Source organism: Caenorhabditis remanei, chromosome I (genome assembly GCF_010183535.1).
Source record: "Caenorhabditis remanei strain PX506 chromosome I, whole genome shotgun sequence".
NCBI lineage: Eukaryota > Metazoa > Nematoda > Chromadorea > Rhabditida > Rhabditidae > Caenorhabditis > Caenorhabditis remanei.
This window is the reverse complement of record NC_071328.1, coordinates 1,704,283-1,731,416: the sequence shown is the minus strand read 5'-3', so window position 1 is coordinate 1,731,416 and position 27,134 is coordinate 1,704,283. Positions and strand designations below refer to the sequence as shown.

General features: G+C 37.8%; 4 protein-coding genes across 4 annotated transcripts; 3 read left to right on the top strand and 1 right to left on the bottom strand.

Moving 5' to 3' along the window:
- Positions 1-16,568: 16,568 nt before the first annotated feature.
- On the top strand, positions 16,569-17,461 carry GCK72_000238 (uncharacterized protein; the record flags this gene model as incomplete). Its single annotated transcript, XM_003094085.2, has 3 exons — positions 16,569-16,592; positions 16,655-16,770; positions 17,359-17,461. The coding sequence occupies 3 exons, from the start codon at positions 16,569-16,571 to the stop codon at positions 17,459-17,461; spliced, it is 243 nt and encodes an 80-aa protein (XP_003094133.2).
- A 2,736-nt stretch (positions 17,462-20,197) lies between these two features.
- On the top strand, positions 20,198-20,759 carry GCK72_000237 (uncharacterized protein; the record flags this gene model as incomplete). The annotated part of the gene is made up of 3 exons (XM_003094080.2): positions 20,198-20,288; positions 20,339-20,431; positions 20,656-20,759. 3 exons carry the CDS (start codon positions 20,198-20,200, stop codon positions 20,757-20,759), a joined length of 288 nt encoding a protein of 95 aa, XP_003094128.2.
- Positions 20,760-22,020: 1,261 nt separating this feature from the next.
- GCK72_000236 (uncharacterized protein) lies at positions 22,021-23,380 on the top strand (the record flags this gene model as incomplete). Its single annotated transcript, XM_053722353.1, has 3 exons — positions 22,021-22,102; positions 22,160-22,243; positions 23,286-23,380. The coding sequence occupies 3 exons, from the start codon at positions 22,021-22,023 to the stop codon at positions 23,378-23,380; spliced, it is 261 nt and encodes an 86-aa protein (XP_053590998.1).
- Positions 23,025-25,524, bottom strand: GCK72_000235 (uncharacterized protein; the record flags this gene model as incomplete). The annotated part of the gene is made up of 5 exons (XM_003094078.2): positions 23,025-23,108; positions 23,159-23,401; positions 23,948-24,161; positions 24,518-24,835; positions 25,361-25,524. The coding sequence occupies 5 exons, from the start codon at positions 25,522-25,524 to the stop codon at positions 23,025-23,027; spliced, it is 1,023 nt and encodes a 340-aa protein (XP_003094126.2).
- Positions 25,525-27,134: the final 1,610 nt, after the last annotated feature.

Sequence of the window (27,134 nt, the reverse complement as noted above, 5' to 3'; positions counted from 1 at the left end):
AACGTGAAAATCCGTTACGCACGGAACGCGACCGCTCCGCATCTGAAAAATTTTAACCCCCTTCAATTTCCAGATCCGTGAGCACAAATGCTCCAAATCAGTGACCTCCCGAAGTTCATCAGTCCCTCCGTCGACCCTCCCCTCCTCCGTATGTTTCCTATCAACTCCAACCACACCGTGCCCTCAATTCTCAATAAATGAATCCATCGGAACGTCATCTGAAAATAGGGAAGAGGAAGAGGAAGAGGAGGAGATGGATACGGAGGATCAGGAGCAGGAGGCGGCTAATCAGTTTTTCGGACAACTTTTACAAAAATCTGAAGACCGATCGAAGATCTCCTCGTTGTTCAACAACTCGATGCCTCCATTCGCATCGTTTCCAAATATGCCACCGCATTGTGAGTTTTTCGAGTTTGTAGTGTTTGTAGTTTGTAGTATTCTCATATTTTGGGACGGTAATGTCAAGCTTGTCTAGTTCTGTGCTAGAAAAATTCAAAAAATAGATTCAGAAACGTTATGTGTTTAGCTTTTAATATATAAAAAATGTTTTTTAAATTTTGATTTTCTGACAGTGATACAATTAGCACAAAACTTTTTTTTAAACTGCGGTACAGCCGATAGAAGCCTAAAAGGGGTCCTTACGCACTTAAAGGAAAATTTTTAAGGAGGGCGGTGACTAAAACTTAATAACTTACATAATAGCCGCGTAACTCGCTTCAAAATCAATATTGTGAGCCGAAAAATATACCAAAATGTAGATCTCAACGAATACTATGCTTGTGACCTGCTACAGGCTGGATGGCTATTCAATAATGCGTCCCGGACCGGCTTAGAACCAGTTTTGTGATTTTGTGACTTTTTCCCTGGCCAAAATTAACCAAGCCTTTCGGTATCAGTATCACGTACCCTGAAAATAACATTGCCAATTTTCTGTTCAACAAAATTTTGGCACATCTTTTGAGGACGTCTGTTCGATGAGCCAACCTTAAAACGCAATTTTTTCCTAAAATTTAAAACAGTATAACTTTGCATGTTTTCAGCCAATTTTCAAAAGTTTTGTACTCGTTAAGGTGTCTTTCCCGTTAATATGCCGCGAACCGGGAAATATTGTCAAAAAAATCATTCGGCCCGTCTCGCGGCACATTAACAAGTAGTCGTCCGAGCCGTTGCAAGAAGAAAGTTACACTGGCCAATTTACAGTAACCAACTTTTAAAAATTTTCCCGTATTATGCCACAGACATAGATCTCGCTGAGATCTACATTTCGGTATATTTTTCAGCTCATAAAACTTAATTTGAAGCGAGTTACGCGGCTATTTAAGTTTTAGGCTCCCACTCCTTAAAAACTTTACTTAGAGTGCTTAAGGACTCCTCGATCTCCCTTTGACTTGTCTCACAATGTTTTCAATTTATTTCAGTTCTAATGCGACAACCGTTCGACCCTCGCACCGACATATTCTCCAGTCGACATGAAAACGACGACGATTGGGAAGCTCTCATGGAGATCTCGACGAGCGACGAAGCCGAAAAGATCCGCGCCCTCGTCGGCGACAAAGCGGTCCCCACAACCGACCCAAACCAATGTATCCTCTGTCGACGTGTTCTTTCATGCAAATCCGCCCTCCAAATGCACTACCGTACCCATACCGGCGAGCGGCCGTTCAAATGTAAAATCTGTCAACGGGCGTTCACGACGAAAGGGAATCTGAAGACACATATGGGTGTGCATCGGTCGAAACACTCGTTCCGCGGACTCCCTATTTCCCTGCCACCGCATCTCGCTGCGGCTCATCAGATGCCTCCACGACTACAACTTCAGAATCCGCCGACGTCGGTCGCCGCTGCGGTCGCACAGATTCAGGCGCAAGCGGGTGGACAACAGTGTCCGATTTGTCAGCAGAGGTTTATGAACGCGTCGGAGATGGCTGTGCACATTGCGGAACACCGGAATTCCTTGACGCAACCACCGAGGGGCATGCCGACGCCGCAACAGACTAGAGTCCAGTGAGTTTTTCCTTTTTTCAGTTGGTGGTTTTTGGCGCGAAATTCAAAATTTTCAGTTTTGAGCTTGAGGTTTTTTCCTTGAGAGTCGCAAAATTTTGTGATTTTTCAGTTTTTGGCTCCAAATTTTTATTTAATTCAAAATTTTGACATTATCCCAAAATTTTACTGTGAAAATCCGTTTTTTTTTTGTGAAAAGTAGACGCGAAATTCGAAATTTTCAGTTTGAGGCGTAAGGTTGTGAAAACGCGCTCTGTTGCACGGTTGGCACTGTGCCGAATTTGAGAAATTTGAATTTGGCACAGTGTTACGGATTTTTACGTTAATTTGTCAACCGCGACGCGCACGCAACGCGACTCGAAAAAAATTGGAAAACATTTCAAATCTGTTCATTGCGGACCTTACGCCCTAAAAACGTAAAAGTTTGAGATTTTTCAGTTTTGGGCCCCAAAGACAAATTTTTGACACTCTCCCAAAATTTTACTGTAAAAATCCGTTTTTTTAAACTTTTTTGTGATAATTAGTGAAAAATCGAAAAATGACAGCTATCAGAGTTTTAAGCGTATTTTCATGAGCTTAAAATATTTTTTAGGTAAGACCACAAATGCACTCTATAGAAAATCCCTAACACGCTCAAAAACTCGGTGAAAACGCATATATGAAAATTTTAAGCCCCCCTTAGCGCATTTGCATATTTTGAATAAATTTGCGGAAACACTTTTTTTGGTTTTTTTGAACATTTGATAGTACGGTATTAGGGTGTCTATGAAAATTGGTACAGTACCAATTTAAAAAATTTTGAAAAAAAACCTTTAATAAGGTCCACAAGGGATTTTTTGCTTAAGGGGGCAGAAAAATTTTAGTATGATACATACGTAGTAGCGCCTCATTTACCTCCTGAAGACATTTTTTGCTTAAGGGGGCGGAGCCTCGAAGAAATTACGCGGCAACATATTTTTTGATAGTACGGTATAAGGATTACTGTAAAAGTGTCAATTTTCAAATTTTCGAAAAAAAAACTAGTGGGCGGAGCCTCAAAACTTTTGATACCAAAATTTTTCTTTTATCACATTTCCGCATTTTCCCCTTTAAAATAGTCCTGTTAGAGTTGGCATAGTGCCAATTTTCAAATTTTTGAAAAAAAAACTTTAATAAGGTCCTTCCTCAAAACATTTTTAAGCTCGAAGGGGGCGGAGCTTTGAAAATAAATTTTTGCGTTTCCGCTGTTTTTTAAACCATTTTTTAACGCAAAATCCGCTTTTTTAAAACCTTGAAGGGGGCGGAGCCTCGAAATTTTTGATACCAAAATTTTTTGTCATATTTCCGCACTTTCCACTTTAAAATACCACCGATTGACCTTCAAATTTCAAAACTTTTTTTCCGATTTCAAAATTCTCATCTTCTTCTTCTTCTTATCTATCTCTCCTCATCATTTCCAACCAGTCGGTTTACGTCGCCTAACGGCGACTAAACCTCCTTCCCTACACTACCCTTCTCAGTTTTACAGCGCCTGCGGCGCTTCTTGCCGAGCAGTTCGTTCCGATAAAGCACAATTGTAAAATCCCTCGTTTTCATACCTAAATTCTACAAACTTTCTCAATGACTTTTTCTATCCTGATAGAATATGGAATTTAGAGCTGTTTTTGAATTTTACCAAGTTGAACTTTCTTCCTATGTTTTCCTTATTTTAAAATCTCACAGAAGAACGTGAACTTGATAACTCTTCCTTCTTCCCTTTCCAAGAGTGATCATGCCGATATGAGTTTTTTTGACTGATCGGCGGCGATGCCGCCTCCCTTCTCGGAATATGGCAGACTAAGACGGTGTTTTAACAAATTCTTATCCAAGATTTCATAATGTTTTTGTTGGCAACCGAGCTACGACGGGTTCTTATTCACATATCAGCTTCTTGAGTAGTGGTTTTCCATTTATTTTAGGCTTCGCTATCAGAAAACATGCTTTCCCGGTTCCTTTAATTCTCATTATGTATGTGAGCGGTAGAGCTGTGCGGAATTCCTTCCTCCGTCTTCCTCCTTCCTTCTTCCGGGCTTTTTTTTTTACTTCCGACTTCCCTTTTGAAAATTTCACTTTCTTTCTCCTTCTTCCGATTTCCTTTTTCAAAATTTTACTTCCCTTTACCGACTTCCTTTTTGAAATTTTTAATTCCCTCTTCTTTCTGCCTATTTCCTTTTTCGAAAACTTTACTTCCGCACAGCTCTGATGAGCGGTATTCAAATCTCAAATCGAACTTTCAAATCCGAATATACCGAATTCTATCGGCCTGGCGGGTTCATGAAGAAATATGAATTCAGTTCCATTTCATTCAGTTCTATTTCGTGGAGTTCTATTTTGTAACAGTTCCATTGTGTTCAGTTCCACTTTGTAGCAGTTCTATTTTAGTCAGTTCTATATTGTTGCAGTTTTATTTTGTCGCAGTTCTATTTTTCCGAGTTCTAAAATCGAGTACCCCCGTCAGAGTTGAGCGGAATGCGGTTTTTGAAATGGCGGAAAGCGGAATGAACATTTTTTGGGCGGAAAGCGGAAGGCGGAAGGCGGAATTTAAAAAAATATCGGCGGAAAGCGGAGAGCGGATGGCGGAAGCGAAAATTTTTTGGCGGAAGGCGGAAGGCGGAAAGCGGAATGGAAAAAAATGTCAAAAAGCGGAAGGCGGAACACAATGTCGCTTTCAAAAATACCATTTTGGCCTTATTTTGTAGTAAAAAACACTCAAATGGTTAAATTTGAGTTAAATTTTGTTATTTTTGATAAACACTGATAGCTTTGCTGCAAAAAACCACAAAAATATCAGTAAATTGGAATAGGTGATCAAATTTTTCAAGCTGAGGAAAAAATCTTTAAACAGCGGAAGGCGGAAGGCGGAAAGCGGAAATAGAAAAATTTCTGGCGGAAAGCGGAAAGCGGAAGGCGGAATAAAACATTTTTCGGCGGAGAGCGTAAAGCGGAAGGCGGAAAGAAAAAAGTGGCGGAAAGCGGAAGGCGGAAGGCGGAAGGAGGAATTCCGCTCAACTCTGACCCCCGTTTTCGGGCTCTTGACCAAATTTTCAATCCATTTTCTCTCTCGAAACTTTTTATCATAGTGACTGTTTTTCCCTCCATTTAAATCCGAACCTCAATAAATTACTTTCCCATAGCAAAAAAGCAAAAAAGCATATCCGATCAGGAGGGAACGAACTCAGCAGCCCATGCGTAAAAGTCATCTGTGTAGACCGCTTCACCAAATACGCGCGGCCGGGGCCCTCTCGAGAATGTAGTCAAGAAACACCGAGTCAGTAGTGTTAGGTTGATATTTTGGGCTTTCTACCACCCTGTCGGGACACACCCTATCAATGCAATTTAGCGCTGAAAACGTCATCGGCTCCAGAAGACGTCAAATTTGATATTTTTAAAAAACGAAAAGTTCGGGCATCAACTAAGTCAAATTTCCAATCTATCTATCCAGGTTTCATAAAAATCGGCCCACTACGGAGGGAGTTATGACTGGCAACATACAAACAGACAGGCGGAATCTGTTGAATATTATTAGTAAAGATAATTGTGAACTTTCGAAAGAAGTAAAACCTTTCGTTTTGCCTTGACGAACAAAGAAGACACTTTCCATCTCTCTCTCTCTCCCCCCGATATCATCATCTCTTTCTAAATGTTTTATGGTTTTGTTTTCTCATTGCAGAACTTTCCCATTCGTTCCCTTCTTCACACCGCCGTCACTCAATGCCACCGACATGTCGACGCAGTTCAATTTGGCTAATATACTATCCGCTCAACTCAAAAACGACTCATCACCGAATACCGACACGTCGAGTGTTATCGAGTAAGCGAATGGGGGAAATATTTGAATAAAATGGCGTAAAATACCGTTTGGGACCATCGTGGGATTAAAATCAACGGTATAATTCAGAAAAAATCAATTTGTAAAAACATTTCCATTTTAAGTGAAAAATTGGTCAACTTTGATGAGTTGTACCGGAATTAATTTTAGCCCAATTTTCACAACATTATATTATTAAGGTATATCAAAAATATCCCTCTGTTTTTGCAGTTAACAACTTTTTGATAGCTCCGCCCACTTTTGAGATGTTCGCCTTTAAAGATAGTCATCTCTCGGCGCGCATGCTCCTAGAATGACACTTCTTTAAAGGCGCATATCTCAAAAGCGTGTAGATCTATCAAAAAGTTGCCAACCATAAAAATTTAGCTTCTGAGTTGTTCTACAAGAAAAATATAAATTTGGAACACCTGGGACAAAAATGACACCAAGGGGACATGTCAAAGTTAATCAATTCTCATTGGCGCCTTTTCTTGGCTATCTTTAAAGGCGCATATCTCAAAAGCGTGAATAGCTATCAAAAAATAGTTAACTACAAAAATGGAGATTTAGGTTAAATCTATCTAATCAATATAATATTGTGTAAATACTAATTATAATGGGAGCCGATACGGTTTCTTAAAGTTATCTGTTTTTCCTTAAACTGTGTCAAAGCTTGAAGAACTTTGCTTGATGAAACAAAAACCGTAAGATTTCACAAATTTTGTTTAGAAAAATTCAAAAATCATACCACCATTAAAATGCAGCTTAAAATTTTAAGTGCTTTAACACATTTTTTCGAAAAAAAATCGGGGAATTAAAAAAAAACGTTTTTTTGAATTTTGAAAAATTTTCATTCGCATATGTACACTTCATCGATTTTTTGCCTAAGAACCTCAAATTTTCAAATTATGTAAAATTCTGAGTGTTTTGGTATATTTTTCAAAAAAAAACTTGAATTTTGAAAAAAATTCAGATTAAAAAATAGTAGTTTTAGGCCTAAAAACCTCAAATTTTTGAAATAATTTCCCATTCTTCCAGAGAGAAAATCACTCGAGATGACCCGCCGCCAAAAATGGCGTCTCTTTCCCCATCAAATAGCTCGGAGAGCTCATCCTCCGTCCGTCAAGAAACTCTAGAAGAGGAGGAGAAATTACACCTCAAAAAACTGGATGACACTCCTCCAATTCTCGAGCAACAAGTCTCTCCATCGCCCACCCCAACAGGAGGTGTCAAAAACGAGAACCCCCTTTTGGCGATGCAGAAAATGTGGGCGGAGACTGAGCCACCACCGCCACGAGCCATTCCTGTCTTGTCGAAACATCAGTGCGGCGTGTGTTTTAAGCATTTCAGTTCGAGTTCTGCACTTCAGATTCACATGAGAACGCATACAGGTTAGTTTAAAAAAACTGGAGGGCCTGGCGTGACGTTGGCGCGTTTTTGGAGACAGAGTTTCGGGTTTTCATCACCGTTAGAAGCGTTTATTTCTTAAGATGAAATCCAGAAAAAAACTAGAGAGTCTGGCGCGCCTTCGGCGCGTTTTTCGATTGGTTGTGATAAGCTTATAAAAGCCTGGCGCGTCGTCGGCGCGTTTTGTATATCTGCGATTTTTAGGATTTTCAGGGGAACCGCACTCAAAATTTTTCCTTAATACATAAAACCTTGCAAGATTTTACAAATTTCGTCTTTCTGTGCCGCGACAGTCAGGCCTTCTGACTTACCAGAATTAAGGATTTCGAAGAGATAGGCTGGCGCGCCTTTGACGCGTTTTGAATTTTTTAACGCGTATAAAACCTTAGTGAGAGAGTTTCTTAGGCTAAAACTACTATTTTTAGAATCAGCAAGAGATTTTGAGTTGTTTTCGTATAAAATTTGAAGGAATTGAGAAAAAAAAATTTTGATAGTTTTTCAACTTTTATACAAAAAAACACGTGCAACCGACTTTGAACACTTCAGCTCAGATGCTTGAAAACTTAAAACGTCTGTAAAATCTAAAAGTGAACGTTTTGGCGAATAAAATTATTATCCTAAGAATCACCGGAAAATTCTACGTTTTTTTTGGTATAAAAAACTGAAAACAGAATTTTTTTTTTGAAAATTTCGAAAAACGCATTTTTCCTCGATTTTTCTTCAATTTTTATCCCGAAAAACTCGAAATTTCTTGCTGATTCCAAAAATAGTAGTTTTAGCCTGAAAAGCTCTCTCAATAAAGTTTCATATGCGCTCAAAAATTTAGAAATTCGCGGTTTTGAGATGCGTCACGGTCGCGTAGCGGCTCAGAAACAAAAAATTTGGAAAAAAGTGATTTTTTTCCCTTCAACCTCCATATAAAAAATTTCTCAAAAAAAGTGCAAAATTTTGAGTGCAACGGGGCGGAGTCTTAGGCTTGAAAACGAGACATTTCAAAATTTTGAATTTTAAGATGCGGCGCGGTCGCGTAGCGGCTTTGTGAAATAATGCAAGATTTTAGGTTTTATGGTTTGAGCGAGCAATTTCAATCTGAAGATCTTAAATTTTTAAATTTTCAAGAAAAATAATTTCCAGGCGACAAACCGTTCAAATGTGAAATGTGTGGCCGCGCGTTCACGACACGTGGCAATCTGAAAGTGCACATGGGAACGCATTCCTGGCAACAAAGTCCGTCGAGACGTGGTAAGTACCCCAGCCACCACACATTATATCTCTATCCTAAAATATAGATACTTCAGGACGACGAATCTTCGACGTCGCTTCCTCCGGCGGTGGCGGCGCCGGCGCCGAGAAGCCAATGATGCCTATGATGGGGGGCGGAGCCAATGGAGGGGGACCGTCGCCGCTTGCGATGCTCGGACCCAACGGGTTATCCGGTTTGGAGATGATGATGATGTTGTGGAGGACGGTGTGCTCTGTATGTCAAAAAGTTTGTCAGTCACCGAATGAGTTGGAGCAACACCTCAAAGAGCATCTCAATAACGGATCGAATGCCGGAGGACAGACGGCACTCCCTGCCACACCGCCGCCTTCTTAGCGCTTTTTAAGCATTTTTGAGTATTTGCAAAAAAAAATTTTTTTTGCAATTTTTTCATATTTTCTAAAAAATACCTGATTCATTCCTAAATCCTTTTTTTCTCTACCTGTAAACATTTTTCTTAATTCTTTTTGCTAACATAAGGTTTAGAAGAAGGAAAAATAGGGAAAATGAAAATTTGAGGTTCTTAGACAAAAAATCGATAATGTCTGAAAATTTTTCAAAAAATAAAAAATTCCGATTTTCTCCAAAAAATATACAAAAATACGTAGAATTTTACGCTGATTATAATGGAATCTAACAAAATTTGAAATTTTGAGATTTTTAGGCTAAAAACTGGAAAAATCTGAACATTTTATGAAATTCAAAAAGCTCTTAACAGTCTGGCGCGCCTTTGACGCGTTTTGAAAACTTTGAACGCGTATAAAAACTTACTGAGAGAGTTTTTCAGGCGGAAACTATTATTTATTGAATTAGCAAGAAATTTCCAGTTTTTTTGGTATAAAATTTGAAAAAATTGAGAAAAAATGTTTTTTGAAGTTTTTTCAAAAAAAAATGATATTTTTATATTTTTGACTTTTATACCAAAAAAACTCAAAAATATACTTCCTACTGTTTTTTTTTCGGTTAAAAACTTTCAAAATACTTTGAAATTTTTTTTAGACCCAGTTCAAAATTTTTTGGTCGTGCGGCTTTGGGGCACTTTTGCTTAAAGGCCTATAACCTTAAAATGCATGTAATTTCTTAAAATGAGTGTTTTGAACAATAAAATTACTACCGTTAAAATCAGCGAAAAATTCTGCGTTTTTTGGTATAACTTTTGAAAAATTTTTGGAGAAAATTTTTTCCGAAAAAAATTTTCAAGTCAAAAAACCTCAAATTTTATATTTTTCTACTCCATTTTCCTTATTTTTTTTCTTTCAAATCTCTTTATTTAATTATCCCGTCTCTATCTAAAATATGGTTGAATTGGGCTAGTCGCTTTAATTGTGCATCACATCCGGTTGCTTCACCCAATGGTCTCTCTGTCTTTTCAAAATTTTCAAAATTTTTCTCAAAAATTCAAATTCCCGCGTATTCTTCTCTCCACCCGTTATCTCTTATTCCGATTCTTTTGGTGCTTCCTTCCCCCTCATTCTCATTCTTTGTCTCTTCCTCTGCCCCTGAGTACAGATTCCAAAAAATTTAAAGGTGCATACAGTACCCCTCGCTTCTTTTTCCGCCCCACCCCCATTTTTATCCATTTCTTGTTGTGATATATTTTATTTATGGAAAAGAAATCATTTTCTACTTCCGCATCCCCATTCTTCCAAAAAATCTCTTTTTTTTGTAATCACTTTTTTTCCCATGTTTTTTAATTGTGTATGCAATTGTGTCAATAAATTTTTTTGCAATTTCAAGATACTGTAGTTTTTGTCGTGGTGGAACCCAGAGTTAGCGCTTACAGAAAAAAGTGGTGTACTCCTCGTGGACAAGTCAACACAGCAGGTCAAGGCGTACGGTCGCCACGACACTTGGTACAAATTAAATTTGGCACACTGCCAAAGATTTTTAAGCTTATTTGTCAACCGCGACGCGCACGCAACGCGACTCAGAAAAATTTGAATTTGCTCATTGCGAACCTTTCGCCTGTTAAAAATTGGGATTTTTAGGTTTTTGGCTCCAAATTTCTGTTCAAGTCAAATTTTCGACATTCTCTTCAAATTTTGGTGTGAAAATCCGCTTTTTTCACATTTTTGTGATAAATAGTAAAAAAAACCAAAAATTACAGTTTTCAGGGTGTTAAGCGTATTTTCCTGATGAGCTTAGAAAATTTTGGTTGAAAAATTTTTTTGGAATTTTTGGGGGCGTGGCTTATTTTGGAAACTCTAATTCTCGGAAACAACGAATTTCAAGGAATCCTAAAATTTTCAAAAACTTTTTGCCATATTCAGTCAAAAATATATTCACCTTAAATCTGGAATTTCGCCTATTCAGAAAATTACAGATTCACTTTTTCTACGGTTCGGAGATATGTAAATGCGCTCTACTGCAAAATCAGCAAACTCGAAACTTTCCAACTTTTTGTAAAGCTCTGTATCAGTTGAGTCGCTGCGCAGAGAATTTGATCTTTACTGATAGTTTTGAGGTTTTTTGTAGCAAAGCTATCAGTTTTTACCAAAAATAGGGAATTCTAAGGCCTTTTTAAGACAAAATAAGGCCAAAATCGTCAATGAAGACTTCCGCCATTTTAAAAACAGCATTCCGCGCAATAAAATTTTTGTGCAGTGACCAAATTTGCAATGACATAGAACCCCGGACATCTGGACATTCCAAACCCCAGGTGGACATTTTTGCTATTTGTTATCAATGACCATTTTTTATTGATACCTGCTACAGTAACCCGAATCGGAATTCAGAAGTCATATCGGTCGGAAATAATTGTTGCGACACACACGCACACTTTATGACTAATAAACATTTTTATATTCTTCTTCTTTTCGATACCAATTTTATTATCTATTCGATTTGATCTACCTCTTCTGTTTCCGTGTGATTCATAAAAATGGAGATAGGAGAAGTTAGAAGAGAGATGATTTGAGGCGTCGGCAACTTTTTTTTGATGTTTTATTTTTATTAGTTAAGGAAGGAAGGGACAAAGAAATCATAAAAAGGTACTGGTTGATGGAAATAAACAACTCTGAAAATAGAATAAAGATGAGAGAAGAAGAGAAGTTTTGATGGTAGATCATAAATAAAGTTCAGAGAGAAGTGGAATGGAAAGTGGGAAAATTGAGGAGAGATGGGGGACTGAACATTTTTAAAACTTGAGGTTCTTAGGCTAAAAATCGATAAAATCTGAGTCAAAACTATTTTTGAAGCCTTAGGCCTTAGGCCTCAGGCCTTACTAGGGAATGACTCACACAAAGTATGGAGATATACAACATGATATATATCGCTGGAAAGCTGACGTTTCCCTGATTCCGAATCTATGTTCAGTTTTTGCAGTGGCCCTCCCAGTTTTGAGAAATCCGGCTCCAAAGTTTGGGTGAAATTTAGTGCTAAAACTCGAGTTTCCAACCCGCGTGTTGCCCCAACACGTAAATCCATTCGGAGGATAGTTAAATCGGCGGTCGAATGGTCGAGGGGGTTACAGGTGGGGTAGCATGTGGACACTCTATGGTTCGATTCCATGCTTTTTTTTCTCTTTTTTTTATTTTTTGTAATCCTCGTTTTTGTGTCCCATGGTCATCACCATGTGTCAGAAATCGGGGTTTTGAAGCTTTTCCAGTCCATATTGACTTCCTACGACGTTTTAAGAAAAATATTTTTTATCAAGAAAATTTACTTTTCTGTGACCAAGTCCATGATGAGAATGTAGTCGGAGTTTTTAAAAAACTTTTCTTTAAAATTTAAAAAAACAATAGAAAATTTGATTCCAACATGTTTGCATGATAGAGATCTTCAGACTACGACTTTAACTTCGAATCACCACATATGAAGCAGAGTAGTTGTTTCAAAAAAGTATCTACCGGTGCAACAAGAAAAGGAAATTACGGAAAAATCTTTTTTATATCTTGTCATAACATTATCTATTGTTTTTTTAAATTCTAAAGAAAAGTTTTTAAAAAACTCCGACTACATTCTCATCATGGACTTGGTCACAGAAAAGTAAATTTTCTTGATAAAAAATATTTTTCTTAAAACGTCGTAGGAAGTCAATATGGACTGGAAAAGCTTCAAAACCCCGATTTCTGACACATGGTGATGACCATGGGACACAAAAACGAGGATTACAAAAAATTAAAAAAGAGAAAAAAAAGCATGGAATCGAACCATAGAGTGTCCACATGCTACCCCACCTGTAACCCCCTCGACCATTCGACCGCCGATTTAACTATCCTCCGAATGGATTTACGTGTTGGGGCAACACGCGGGTTGGAAACTCGAGTTTTAGCACTAAATTTCACCCAAACTTTGGAGCCGGATTTCTCAAAACTGGGAGGGCCACTGCAAAAACTGAATATAGATTCGGAATCAGGGAAACGTCAGCTTTCCAGCGATATATATCATGTTGTATATCTCCATACTTTGTGTGAGTCATTCCCTAGTTAGGGGTCTAGCGACAACATAATGTTTCTGAAAAACGCCGCCAGCGGTGGTCTCTGATTTTGAGTAATACTAATAGATAGAGCTCATCAAGACGGTTCAGAAAAGTATAATCATGCCCTGATTTGAAAAAGTTGGGTCCCACCACGAAAACTACAGTAACCCCGGAAATTGTGTTGGGACCCAAATTGCTTGGAAGCATGTCATGAGTATACTCATTCGAACCGCCTTGACGTGTTGATTCCAAATATATTATTTTCTCGAGTCTAGGTCTAAAACTGACAGAGTTACAGCGATTTAAGGGATTTTCAGATTTTTTCGAAAATTTGCTACTTTTCGAATTTTCAACTGATTTCGAGTTTTTTTTTTCGAAAAATATACCAAAACACTGTGGATTTTACGGTGACTCTGATGGTTTTAATTGTGTTTCAAAGAAAATTTGAAAATTTGAGGTTTTTAGGCTGAAAAATGATAAAATCTGAAATTTTTTTCTAATTTATCGAAAATTATACCGAAATACGTAGAATGTTTCGCTGATTTTAATGAGACCAAAGTTTTGTTAGCCCCGTCTAGAAAGTTTTCAATTTGTTTTCAATTTTCCAACATACGAGATAGAAGATACATGTTTAAAGCAACTCACGATACCCCTAAAACCTAAAAACGAAAAATTTGGCGAATTTTGTGTTTCTGAGCAAAACCGCGAACTTTTACATCTTTGAACGAGTATAAAACCGTAATGAGAGAGTTTTTCAGGCTAAAACTAATATTTATGGAATCAGCGAAAAATTCCGAGTTTTTTGGTATAAAATATGTAGAAATTGAGAAAAAAAAATGTTGAAGCACGTTTTGAGCTATTTTGGCTTGGAAAATAACTTTCCCCGAAAGAAAATCCAAAAGGACCATCTGAAAGAAAAAGTTGTATGCTCCTTTTTAAGCTATCATATGTTAATTTTGGTCGTCTGAAAATGCCGGAGACGCTTAGAATGTGATTTTTCGAAAAAAAAATCAGGCTTTTTGGAGCAAAATTCAATCCATTACTGGCTTTTCAGTGCTGAACAATATAATTTCATTACGGGGCCCAATTTTTCTAATGAAAACATTAAATATGATTATGCCGGTATATATTTTATTCGTTCAAATAATGTTATAGAAAAAGCAGGAATATTGAACAATTTGATTAGTTACACTTGTTCTTTGGTATCAACTCCAAAGATTTAAGTGTCACACCAGCAGGCTCCACTCCAGAAGCTGCAATGACCATCCTTGTAGCCCTCGTCCTTACAAACGCCTGCACAATTGCTATCCGAGTAACATGGCCCTGAGAAAGGTTATTATATAATTAACTCAATTAACTCAATTAGACAAACCTTTGAAATTTCCGCTCATGACATCAGCCAGAGTCATTGTGCTGAATACAGCCAACAGGACGAAAAGATAGAGAAGAGAATTCATAATTATGAAAACTTATACTTTTAACATGGACAACGCTTCTATTTATATGGAAAACTTTTGGATTAGTGCAAACAAGTTTAACATCATATAACACATGTCTCAGTGTTCACAAAAATAAAGGTGACGAATTGAATAATAATAAGGTCTAAAAAGGAAAAGATTGTTCAGGAAAAGAGTTTGCATAGCTGTCACTGACTTTTTCAAAAACATCTGAACATGTTCTCTGTAAATAGTGTACTTTTTTCATGTTTGGTTTCATTTTCGAAAATACATGATGATATGTCGTGAGCAATTTTAAATCATAACAACATGCTACAGAGTTTCCATATAAATATAAGCGTTGCTCATGTTAAAAGTATAAGTTTTGATATCAATCATGACTGCTTCTCTTGTCTATTTCCTTGTCCTGTTGGCTGTATTCAGCACAATGGCTCTGGCTGATGTCATGAGTGGAAACTTCAAAGGTTTGTGAAAATTAACTAACAAGGGAAGTCTTTGGAGACGCCACTTTCAAATGACCATTTTCGACCACGGGGAGTCCATTTCTGCAGTCAAAACCTGCTAAATGTCTATGAGATCCGAGTTATGAGCTCTCTAACTTTTCATATGGTTTGAGAGCTCATAACTCGGCTCACATAGACATTTCGCAGGTTTTGACTGCAGAAATGGACTCCCCGTAGTCGAAAACGCTTATAACCAAGTTTATAGACCGTTTGAAAGTCGCGTTTCCAAAGACTTCACTTGTAAGACATTTAACCCGGATAAGGGATAACACATGACTCTGTCTCATATACGTTTTAAATTTCAGGACCATGTTACTCGGATGGCAATTGTGCTGGCGTCTGTCGTGACGAGGGTTATGACTCTGGACATTGTAGCTTCTGGAGTGGAGCCTGCTGGTGTGACACATAAATCACTACATGCAACATGTTTTGTACACTTGTAAATTCAATAATTCAAATGAATAAAATATATACTGGCATCTCTTATTCATATTATGAGACGGATCAATCACATTGTCATATACATTACCACGACGAGGCCAGGGCTACCAATGCAGCCGCGTTCTATTGACAAGCATGGTACATTTTTTTGCGTCATGGTGAACTTAGAATTTATATAGCTGGTTTAGTATGCACATAAGTTCGAGTATTTATCGACACAAAACATGTACCATTCTTGTCAATAGAGCGCGGCTACATCGGTAGTCCTGACTTCGTCGTGCGTTACAGTACCCACTTCGAGATTCTCAGAAACTGAAAACGAGACAAACTTTAAAAAAAAAGTACACTAAGAGTTTCTGAAACGAGAACTATATGGTTATAATGGGTGAGCATTGTCAAATTTTTGTGATGCATTTATATTCATCATAAGATATTAAAACAGTGGTAATCAGAAAATAGTAAACAGGCACGAATTGAGAATAGTAACTGAAACAACGTGAACAAGTCTATGATGCACACCAACACGCTCCGCCGAAATAGTTGCAATGACCAGATACATATCTCTCGTCACGACAGACGGCTCGACAGTTTGAATATGACCAACATTGTCCTGAAAGCAATAGGTACCGTAACCATTTATTAGAAAAAGGTATTTGTGTTAAATTTTGTTTGTTGATTGGTAAAAATTGATAGTTTTTTGTTAGAAAAGTCTCCAAAAATTACAGTAAATTTGAGTAGACAAACAACTTATTCAAGCTGATATCCTCTATGTGGAAGGCGGAAAGCGGAATTACACTCAACCCTGATCATATTGAACATACCTCTGTAATTTCTGCTGACGACATCAGCCAAAGTCATTGTGCTGAGTACAGTCAACAAGATGAGAAGATAGAGAATAGAAGATTTCATGCTTCTGGAAGTTTCTCATTCCGACTTGAACGGTTAACGTATTTATATGGAAATAAGTTGTTTATTCATTTATCTGTCTTTTCAAAGGTCGTCATTCCTTCCTTCTGTTCCTGATAAACTAAGTGATAAGCTCGGAAAGGACACTGATAAGAAACAATAGCTAAATGACACCGGAAGATTACTTTCCTAGCTTATCTATAGAGAAACCAAAAGTTCAAGCATCATTTCCGATTTTGTTTGATATAAATACGCTTTTATTGAAATAAGAAGTCAACCATGAATTCCAATACTTTTCTCTATCTTCTCCTCCTGTTGGCTGTCTTCAGTACAATCACTTTGGCTGATGTCATCAGTTCTAACTTCAGAGGTTTGTGATCCTCTTTTAAATAACCTTATTACTTTCTAATTAACTAACATAATCACTTCCAGGACTCTGTTATTTCTCCTCCAACTGTCGAGGAGTCTGTCGTGGAGAGGGTTTTGTATCTGGACATTGCAGCTATTGGGGTGGTGCATGTTGGTGCTCTGTATGAATACGAAATGCGGTTTAAAACAGAACAATACTATTTTTATGATTCTAATTCATTTTCTGTAACAATTATTTTGATTTTTCTAAAATGATTGCCTATTCTATTCTTATATGCTGGAGACTTAATAAATAATGTGTGATTCTGATTTTCTCGGTTTCCGTTTAATCTGTAAGTAAAGAACATGTGCTTCAATTTTCAAGGGGTCTTTTGGGTGTGCTCAAGTTTTTCAAACTGGGATTTAGTCTACTCGTACTCTAACAAAATACTGAAAAATGCGAAAATGGCAAAATGGGAGCTACATATATTACAGGTTGGCTTCTAATTAAGATGTGTTTCAATTACAGTATTTACGGTATCTGAATGAAACGTTGTCTTGAAAAAAATAGCTGCAATTGTGGGCTCTTAAGGGACAAAGTCTGGCATTTATTCGCAGTTTTTTGCAGTGATGGTGCAAGTAGTAAGTTGCATATGTTTGTGAATTCAACATGATGATGCCGGTATATATTTTATTCGCTCAAATGAAAAAATTCGCAAATGTAAGAAGAAAATTGAATAATTTGATTATTTAAACTTGTTCTTTGGTATCAACTCCAAAGATTTAAGTGTCACACCAGCAGGCTCCACTCCAGAAGCTGCAATGTCCATCCTTGTAGCCCTCGTCCTTACAAACACCTGCACAATTGCTGTCCGAGTAACATGGTCCTGAAGAAGGTAATTATTTAATTAACTCAATTAACTCAATCAGACAAACCTTTGAAGTTTCCACTCATGACATCAGCCAGAGTCATTGTGCTGAATACAGCCAACAGGACGAAAAGATAGAGAAGAGAATTCATAATTATGAGAACTTATACTTTTAACATGAGTAACGCTCCTATTTATATGGGAAGTCTGTAGCATGTTGTTATGATTTAAAGTTGCTCACGAGATATCAAATGAAACCAAACATGAAAAAAGTAGATTATTTACAGAGAACATGTTCAGATGTTTTTGTAAAAGTCAGTGACAGCTATGCAAACTCTTTTCCTGAACAGTCTGACCATATTATTATTCAATTCGTCACCTTTATTTTTGTCAACACTCAGACATGTGTTATATGATGTTAAACTTGTTTTCACTAATCCAGAAGTTTTCCATATAAATAGGAGAGGCTGATGGCATGAGTGGAAACTTCAAAGGTTTGTCTAATTGAGTTAATTGAGTTAATTAAATAATTACCTTCTTCAGGACCATGTTATTCGGACAGCAACTGTGCAGGTGTCTGTAAGGACGAGGGCTACAAGGATGGGCATTGCAGCTACTGGAGTGGTGCATGCTGGTGTGACACATAAATCACTGCAACATTTTTGTACACTTGTAAATGCAATAATATAAATAAATAAAATATAAACTGGCATCCCCTTCTGACAGTATAAGAAAATCAATCTTAAACACAGTCATTCTCCACCTTGTATAATTAAAGCACATGTTCTTTAATTTCAGTTTTAACGGAAACCGAGAAAATCAGAATCAGTCATAATTTATTTGAGTCTCCAGCATAAAATAATAGATTAGGTAATCATTTTAGAAAAATCAAAATAATTGTTACAGAAAATGAATAAAAGTTAGAAAAATCTTATTTTACTGCTTCAAACCACATTTCGTGTTTATGCAGAGCACCAGCATGCACCACCCCAATAGCTGCAATGTCCAGATACAAAACCCTCTCCACGACAGACTCCACGACAGTTGGAGGAGAAATAACAGAGTCCTGGAAGTAATTAGGTAATTAGAAAGTAATTAGGTTATTTAAAAGAGGATCACAAACCTCTGAAGTTAGAACTGATGACATCAGCCAAAGTGATTGTACTGAAGACAGCCAACAGGAGGATAACGCAGATAAGAGTATTGGAATTCATGGTTGACTTCTTATTTCAATAAAAGCGTATTTATATTTAAAAAAATCGGAAATGATGATTGAACTTTTGGTTTCACAAATGATAAGCTAGGAAAGTAATCTTCCGGTGTCATTTAGCTATTGTTTCTTATCAGTGCCCTTTCCGATCTTATCACATAGTTTGTCAGGAACAGAAGGAAGTAATGACGACCTTTGAAAAGACAGATAAATGAATAAACAACTTATTCCCATATAAATACGTTAACTCCTAAAGTCGGAATGAGAAACTTCCAGAAGCATGAAATCTTCTATTCTCTATCTTTTGGTTCTGTTCGCTGTATTCAGCACAATTACTCTGGCTGATGTCATAAGTCGAAATTACAGAGGTTTGTTCAATTTAAGATGATAAATTGTATACCGTAAAACCTCCATGTATAGTTCGAGGACCCTGACAAGACGCGTCTTGAGAGCTTCTTTTTCAAACCTTCAAGAACTAAGCCGTTTTACAAGAGGCTACATTTTCTAATACATGCTTACGGTACCTATTATTTTTAGGACAATGCTGGTCATATTCAAACTGTCGAGCCATCTGTCGTGACGAGGGATATGTATCTGGTCATTGCAACTATTTTGGCGGAGCATGTTGGTGTGCATTATAGACATATCGTATTCTGCCGTCTGTTTCCGTTTTACTATTCTCAATTTGTGCCCGTTTACAAGTTTATCATTACCACTGTTCTAATATTTTATGATATTTATAAATGTTAAAAAATCGAAATTTGAATCTAGATAAGAAGACTTTTTTCAATTTCAGAACCGACACGGCAGTAGAAAATAATGATGAGAGCCAGTTATATGTTTTATTCAGTTCAATAACAGATTATACAGTTGTTTCTATATACATTTGATAACGTGGCTTTCTTCTACTTCAATTGCAAATTTATGTGTCGCACCAACAAGCTCCTCCCCAACGGCTGCAGTGACCAGATTTGTAGCCCTCATCCCGACAAACGCCGTTACAATTCTCGTCATGGTAGCATGGTCCTCAAAACTTTCATTATGGGGGTCGGTTAACTCAACTAAATAAGGCAAACCTTTGTAGTGTCCACTTTTGACATCAGCCAAAGCCATGGTGCTGAATACAGTCAACAGGACAAGAACATAAAGAAGTGTGTGGAACTTCATGATTGAACACACAATCGAGCTTATTAAAATATTTCCAGCCGCCGTATTTATACCAGAAAAATTTCAAAAACATGTTTTTAAAGCTCAAACTAACTGTTCACGCATTTCTATTTTTCCTTCCGGCTTATTTCCGTCTTTACTTCCGCACGGCTCTGCTGAATAGTCATGAATATTTTTGACTGATAAGCATGGATTGTTATTACGTTTTTTCATAGAATTCAGTAAACAGTACTCATTTGTTCCTTTTTTCCTCTTTTCATGACAACTAAGCATATTTTTTTTACTTTATCAGTTTGAGCTTCAAAAACATGTTTTTAAATTATTTCTCGTATAAATACAGCGTCTGCAAATACTTCAATAAGCTCGATTCAGTATTCAATTATGAAGCTCCACACTCTTCTTTATGTTTCTGTCCTACTGGCTGTATTCAGCACCATGGTTTTGGCTGATGTCAAAAGTGGACATTTCAAAGGTTTGCCTTATCCAGTTGAGTAAACCGTCCCCCATAATAAAAATTTTCAGGACCATGCTATCATGACAGTAATTGTAACGGCGTTTGTCGGGATGAGGGCTACAAATCTGGTCATTGCAGCCGTTGGGGAGGAGCTTGTTGGTGTGACACATAAATGTGCTGTTCGACTCAAGAACAATGTTGATTCATCAAATATTTTTAATCTTTATAATTTCTTATTTGATTGAATAAAACATATTACAGGCTTTCATCATTCTACTCCCGTGTCAGTTTTGATATTGTAAAACGAACTTCTTATTTGTTTGTTATAAGTACACCATTTTGATGCTTATATTTTATTTACAAAAAACAACGTTTAATGATTTAGGTGTCACACCAGCAGGCTCCACTCCAGTAGCTGCAATGTCCATCCTTGTAGCCTTCGTCCTTACAAACGCCTGCACAATTGCTGTCCGAGTAACATGGTCCTGAAAATTATAAATTATATAATTTACTCAATTAAAACAGTCAAACCTTTAAAGTTTCCACTCATGACATCAGCCAGAGTCATTGTGCTGAATACAGCCAACAGGACGAAAAGATAGAGAAGAGAATTCATAATTATGAAGACTTGTACTTTCAACATGAGCAACGCTTCTATTTATATGGAAAACTTCTGGATTAGTGCAAACAAGTTTAACATCATATAACACATGTCTCAGTGTTCACAAAAATAAAGGTGACGAATTGCATGGAAACAGTTTGGATTAAAGTTTGCAGAGCTGTCGATGAAACACCTAAACATGACATGTTATCCGATTTTCATGTTTGGTTTCGTTTTCAAAAATACAGGATGATAACTCGTGAGCAATTTTAAATCATAACAACATGCTATATAGTTCCCATATAAATAGAAACGTTGCTCAAGTTTAAAGTATAATTCTTCATAATTATGAATTCTCTTCTCTATCTTTTTGTCCTGTTGGCTGTATTCAGCACAATGACTCTGGCTGATGTCATGAGTGGAAACTTCAAAGGTTTGTCTATTTTTAATTGTTATTTTTAATTGAGTTAATTATATAAATACCTTTTTCAGGACCATGTTGGTCGGACAACAATTGCAACGGTGTTTGTAAGGACGAAGGCTACAAAGCTGGTCATTGCAGCCGTTGGGGTGGAGCTTGTTGGTGTGACACGTAAATCCTTGGAGTTGCTGTTTAACAAGAACAATGTTTAGTGAAAGCAATGTTGTGTGATTCCTGTAAAACTGTACTATAATTTCCTATTTAACCCAATAAAACATATACCGGCATAGTCAACGGTTACTCTTAACCTGAAATGCAAAAAAAACATTAATTTCGTAAAACCTCCGATTAACGAGCGGAACATGGAAAAAAAGGTGAGCTCTATTCGAAAGAATTAACTCCCTATTGTTCATCCAGAATGTAAACACGCAATTTGGCTGAGCGGCGACTCAATTGGCTGCAAAATTGTCAACTGTATACCGTTCGCAAACATAGTCAAGACATAGTTTCAGCACTGACATCAACCGGAAAGTTACAGTCCAAAAAGTGGAAAAGTGTGTCACATGATACAGTCGGAAGAGAAAGGAAACTGTAAAGGGTAATGACACTGTAAACATTGAAAATATCACTCTAGTTTTATCATCCGACCAGTCGGGCGATCAGTTCCGGTTTCATTCGCTTAAATACGCAAGTCGAAATGAGAGAAGCTTCCAGAATTCTCATTCAACATGAAGACCCAAAATCTTCTCTATGTTCTTCTCGTGTTGGCTGTATTCAGCTGTATTACTATGGCTGGTTCGGAAATTAGAGGTTTGTGCAGTTTATTCACACAGATCATCAAATTCTTGATTTTGATTTTGATTTCAGGGCCATGTATAGACAGATTCTGTCGAATTATCTGTCGTAACAATGGATATGAATCTGGTCATTGCCACCGATGGGCTAGAGGATGTTCGTGTGCCTCTTGGATCGGACGGTGAATGAAATGACGTCATCTATTCAGAAATAATGTCCCGTTCCTTTGATAAATGAATTGCATGATATTTTTGTATGCTACACACAAATGTTACTAAAAAACTAAAAATCATTATTCAATAGCACCGCGAGCCACAGGATTGTCAAGTCAAAATCGTTTTTCAAACCAAAATATTTATACATGGAATATAGCAATGTTAGAATGTAGTGGAGAGATCAAAGTGTTAGAAGGAAAAAATCACAGTAGCATTAAATAGTATCACAAAAGGTATATTTTTATATCACATTGGAGGGAGGGGGAACTAAGAAAAACCGCGCTCGGTGGATAATAGCGAAATTTTTGCCGCGAAATTCGAAAAAAAACTGAAATCACGCTTCTTACAACCGCGCTTCACTGAAACCAAAGAAAACTGCGTGCGAAATTGATAGATTCGGAAAAAGAGACATTTTTCGAAAACATTTCGGTGGAGCGCAGTTGTAAGAAGCGTGCCGAGCTAATAGTAAAAAATAGAGTCACCGATTAGGCGCCGTATCAAAAGATCACAATGATGCAGCAAATTTCAAATCCGATTTTGCCGCCGAGTCTAGTAGAGCGCGCTATTCAGTACTTGATTATTTAAGCAAAAAATGGAAGTTAGGTATATAATGGAAATGAAAAATCTCAAAATTATGATCAAACTTTTAAGCCCCGCCTCCAAAACGCAAGTAGGACGCTGGATATGACAAAAAATATTTGGGGGCGAAGCTTAAATCGAAATTACAAACGTTTCAGCTCCACCCAGAACTTGTCCGCCTTGTTACTCTTCTTACGCAACCATTTTCCATTGTTCTCGGTCTCCCACTGGAATTTACGTAATTTTTGACAATTTGACAATTCTAAGCCACGCCTACCTTCTTATAGAGCAACTTTTTCATGTACTGATAGTGACCAGCCTTCTTCTTAGCTCGCGAGTACTTTAGAGCCGACTTGTTAGCGGCTCCCAATTTCAGATACGCCTTGAAGATCTCCTGTTTGCAGATAGTGGATCCCTTGCCTTCTGGCTCGAGTCTTCCGTCTGCTCCGATGATGTCAAGGTTGCTCAATCCGAGGTACCAGACGTAGGTGCGAGTTAGGACCAGGTTTGGAGAGTCTCTCTGGAAATGTTTCTGGCTAGGGGATGGTATGAGACGTTATGAGTTGAGACACGTGGTTTTAGGTTTTAGACAAAATCTTTGCTACAGTATGCCATACTTGCAGGAACGGACTGACGCGTAGCTTGCTAAATTTACCATTCTAACTGGCCCGCGGCACAGTAACGAATAGACAAGGGGATCACAGACATAGAACTCGCCGAGATCTACATTTTGGTATATTTTTCAGCTCATAACATTGCGTTTTAAGGGAGTTACGCGTCGGTTCGGTTCGTAAGTATGATTCGTAAGAAGTTGAGATACTCGAACTCGGAGTTTGAGCACAGAAGCGTACCACATACGGCACCCCTATGTCTCCAATAATCGCCGGTACTGACTGACGCGAAAACGGATTACTACCAAAATGATCAACGACTTAAAATTAACTATCATAACATTTCCATGCTAAAACTCAGAGTTTGAATATACAACATTTGCTACAGTATACCATACGAACACCACGAACGTCACAAACGGCCATATATCCCATACCCCAGTAAGTTAGCTTACCGGTATCGCTTCCATCGGTGGACACTCACGGTCCTGGAAGTTCATTGCGCCGAATAGAAGGACCCAGAGATCGAAGATGGGAATGTTGGGTGTCGATCCCAACACGATTTTTGTGATGTATATTGGATTGATGATGTTGGAGAGAAGTGCTCCCTGGACACCTAGTGAGACCCAACGACGGATTTTGTTCATGATGCAGTGGTTGTTGTCGTGACTGGAATTGAGATTGTGATTGTGCTCTAGTGAAACTTTTCGCTCAAAGTGTGTGTTTTGGGCGTTCGGTAGAGCGCAGTTGTACACATATTGGTCTATACCGTCAATTCGCTACGATGCTGGACACATTCGATATGCAGCTTAACGCTCACTTTGGATATTCAAACGGTGCCTATGCAAACGCGCTTCATCGAATCTAACAGCATTGCACGCTTTTTTGCAATCGCGCTCTACCGCAACATGTGAAAATCTCTTTGTGCACCAAATTGGGTTATAGGGAATGTTTCATACTTTTCAAGTACGCGACCGCAACGCCTTACTTAGGTTCCGTCTGAGCCAGATAAGCTTCCAACTCACCCCTTGGCCTCCTCCATTCCCCAATACACATTCTCACAGATATACGAATAGGTGGAATACATGTACAACTGACACGTCATCTTCATCTGAATCTCGCCCTCTCTGTTCTTGTCGAACACGTCCGAGTTCCCTGACTCCAACTTTTTGAGTTCACTTATAAAGTATCTGATGAGTCCACGTCTGGCCAAGACGAGCGGGTTTTTGTGGATTATTTGGTCTTTTCCTTTTTTTGACACTAGTTTTTTGCGATCCGTGTTCTCGTTGGGTGAACACGCGTAGGAGATCATACGGAGGTTTCCGGCCACGTTGAGGAGGAAGCTGAAATTTTTTAAAGAAGTTTCTGGGAGCTGTCGTGCGGCTTTGTTGTGTAAAATCGTCAGAAAGAATCATTATTCAGTCAAATTAGCTTGAAATTCGCTATTTTTAGACAAAACCGTCAAAAATTGACTTAAAGAGGACTGAACTCATATTTTTCTTATTGCAGATTTCGATACTTCAGACAATTCTAAGAAACTTTTATTATTGAATCATATGTTAATAATCGCGTTCTCTTGACTCAAAAGAAGCCTAGGTGGAAGAGTTTTTCCGCGCGGCGGTGTAGTCCTCTCGGACAAGATTTTTGAAGATTTCTCGTTTCTCAACGTTTTCTACCAAATTTTTGTAGTTAAATGTTGGAAAAAATGAGGAAAAGAGGAATTGAGCATGATCTTGTCCGAGAGGAGTACGCGGCCGCGTGGAAAAACTCTTCCACCAAAGCTCACTTTGAGTTTTTAGCATTTGCGTCAATAAGAAAAGTTTCTTAGAATATTCTGAATTATCGGAATCTGAAATCTCTTAACTCACGCCGCAAAAGCCTTCGGATCCTCGTGATACTGCTCACACTTCTTTGCGTAGAACTGAATCGCGTATTGATCGATTTCTCCGGAAGTTGACTCTTTCGGAAGGAACACCTCGTCGTCTTCTTTGTCCAGATCCATGAGATCGGCTGGTTTGGAAGCAAGAGACATGTTCTGGAAAACTGAGATAGAGCGCGCTTGCATCGCTTCCAAAAAATTCTAAAATTCGGAAAAATTACGAAAATTTTAAGACATTAGAAACTTCGCAAGCCCGTGTAGTCCTCGTGGATAAGGTTGGTTACAGAGCGAACTGTGAAAATGCGCTCTACCATAAATAAGACTAACCGTAATACTTCTGACAAGAGAAGACACTGCAGACTCGCTTGATTCCATGTTTGAAGAGGCGGAGCTCTAAAATTTCAATTTTCGAGAAGAAAGCAAATGAGCTCTATCTCATGAGCTGTGATCTCCGAATGATCAAACTTGTTTTCGAAATTCCAAAATTTCTCTATATGATCTCTATGTATCACGCGATTTCTCCCTAAAGGTTTGTGTTAATCACCGGCTTCCAATATGATAATTAGATAATTCTTTGGAAATGTTTTTCGCTTTTCGAAAACTTTCGTATAGTTGGAAAACATTTTATGAAATGCGGAGGTTTAGCTCCGCCTACTTTTGCAACTCGAGACGCGGTTTTTTGGGGAGATCAGAGCTCAGTTTGCGATGAGATCGCAAAGTGGGCGGCGCAGAAAAGAGTTGAATAAGAAAATAATAAATTCTGGCAATAGTGAAAGAACGCTCTGTCGAACTTTTTGAAAAAATTGCGAGATAAGGAAACTATGACCCATTCGTGTACTTCTCGTGAACAAGATTATCATCTTGACTTTATCTTGCGGTAGAGCGCATTCACATTGGAGAAACTTCGAATTTTTTTCTAACAATTCGAAAAAATTTAGCAGAAATTGCGATCTGAGGCAAAGCGTGGACAATTGTTTTTCAGAAAAAACGCGAATATTCCGGCTGAAAAAGTCTGAAAGTATGATCATGGCCGAAATCTTTATGTTTGGGCTTCTAGGCCAGCGGTCTCAAGGTCAAAACCGCTGGCCTAAAAACCCAAACTGAAAAATTTCTGCCAGGATCACACATTATCCGCATTTTCAGTACTGAAAATTCGCTGTTTTTTGAATTTTTTCTATATTGTTCTACACATTTTGAAACAATTCGAAGATCACTGAAAATCGACAGTTTTTGGCAGCGAAATCGACTAAAAAGCGTGGAAAAGTATAGTTTGTAGTTTGTAGTCTAGAATTTGAGAAATTCCTTTAAAATCTGTTTGTAGAAATTTTTAACAAAAAAAAGTCCCGAAAATTGCATTTATGACAAGAATACGGGGTTTATCGAGTAAAATTCTCCTTTCTTCGATTTTCAGCTGTAGAAAGTGTAGTTTGTAGTCTACTCCGCCAAAAAGTCTTTTTTCGAAAATTTGACCTGTCTATTGTTTCTATATTTTGCAGGTGTTTTCTCATTTCTGCTTTTTGGCCCCGTTCTCTTTTCTTATTCCACCTGCCGCTTTTACCCAAAGAATCAAAATTAAAAGAAAAAAAACCAATAAAAAAACTAAGCAAGGCGCTTCTGACTTGATATAACAAGACAATTCTGAATGAAGGGAAAAGCAGAAAAAGAAGAAGAAGAAGAGGAGGAGGAGAGCCCCATCGGCTCCATTTCTCCCGTCGCCTTGGAAACACGTACTTGAGTATATACTCTATACTCAATGTGTCGCC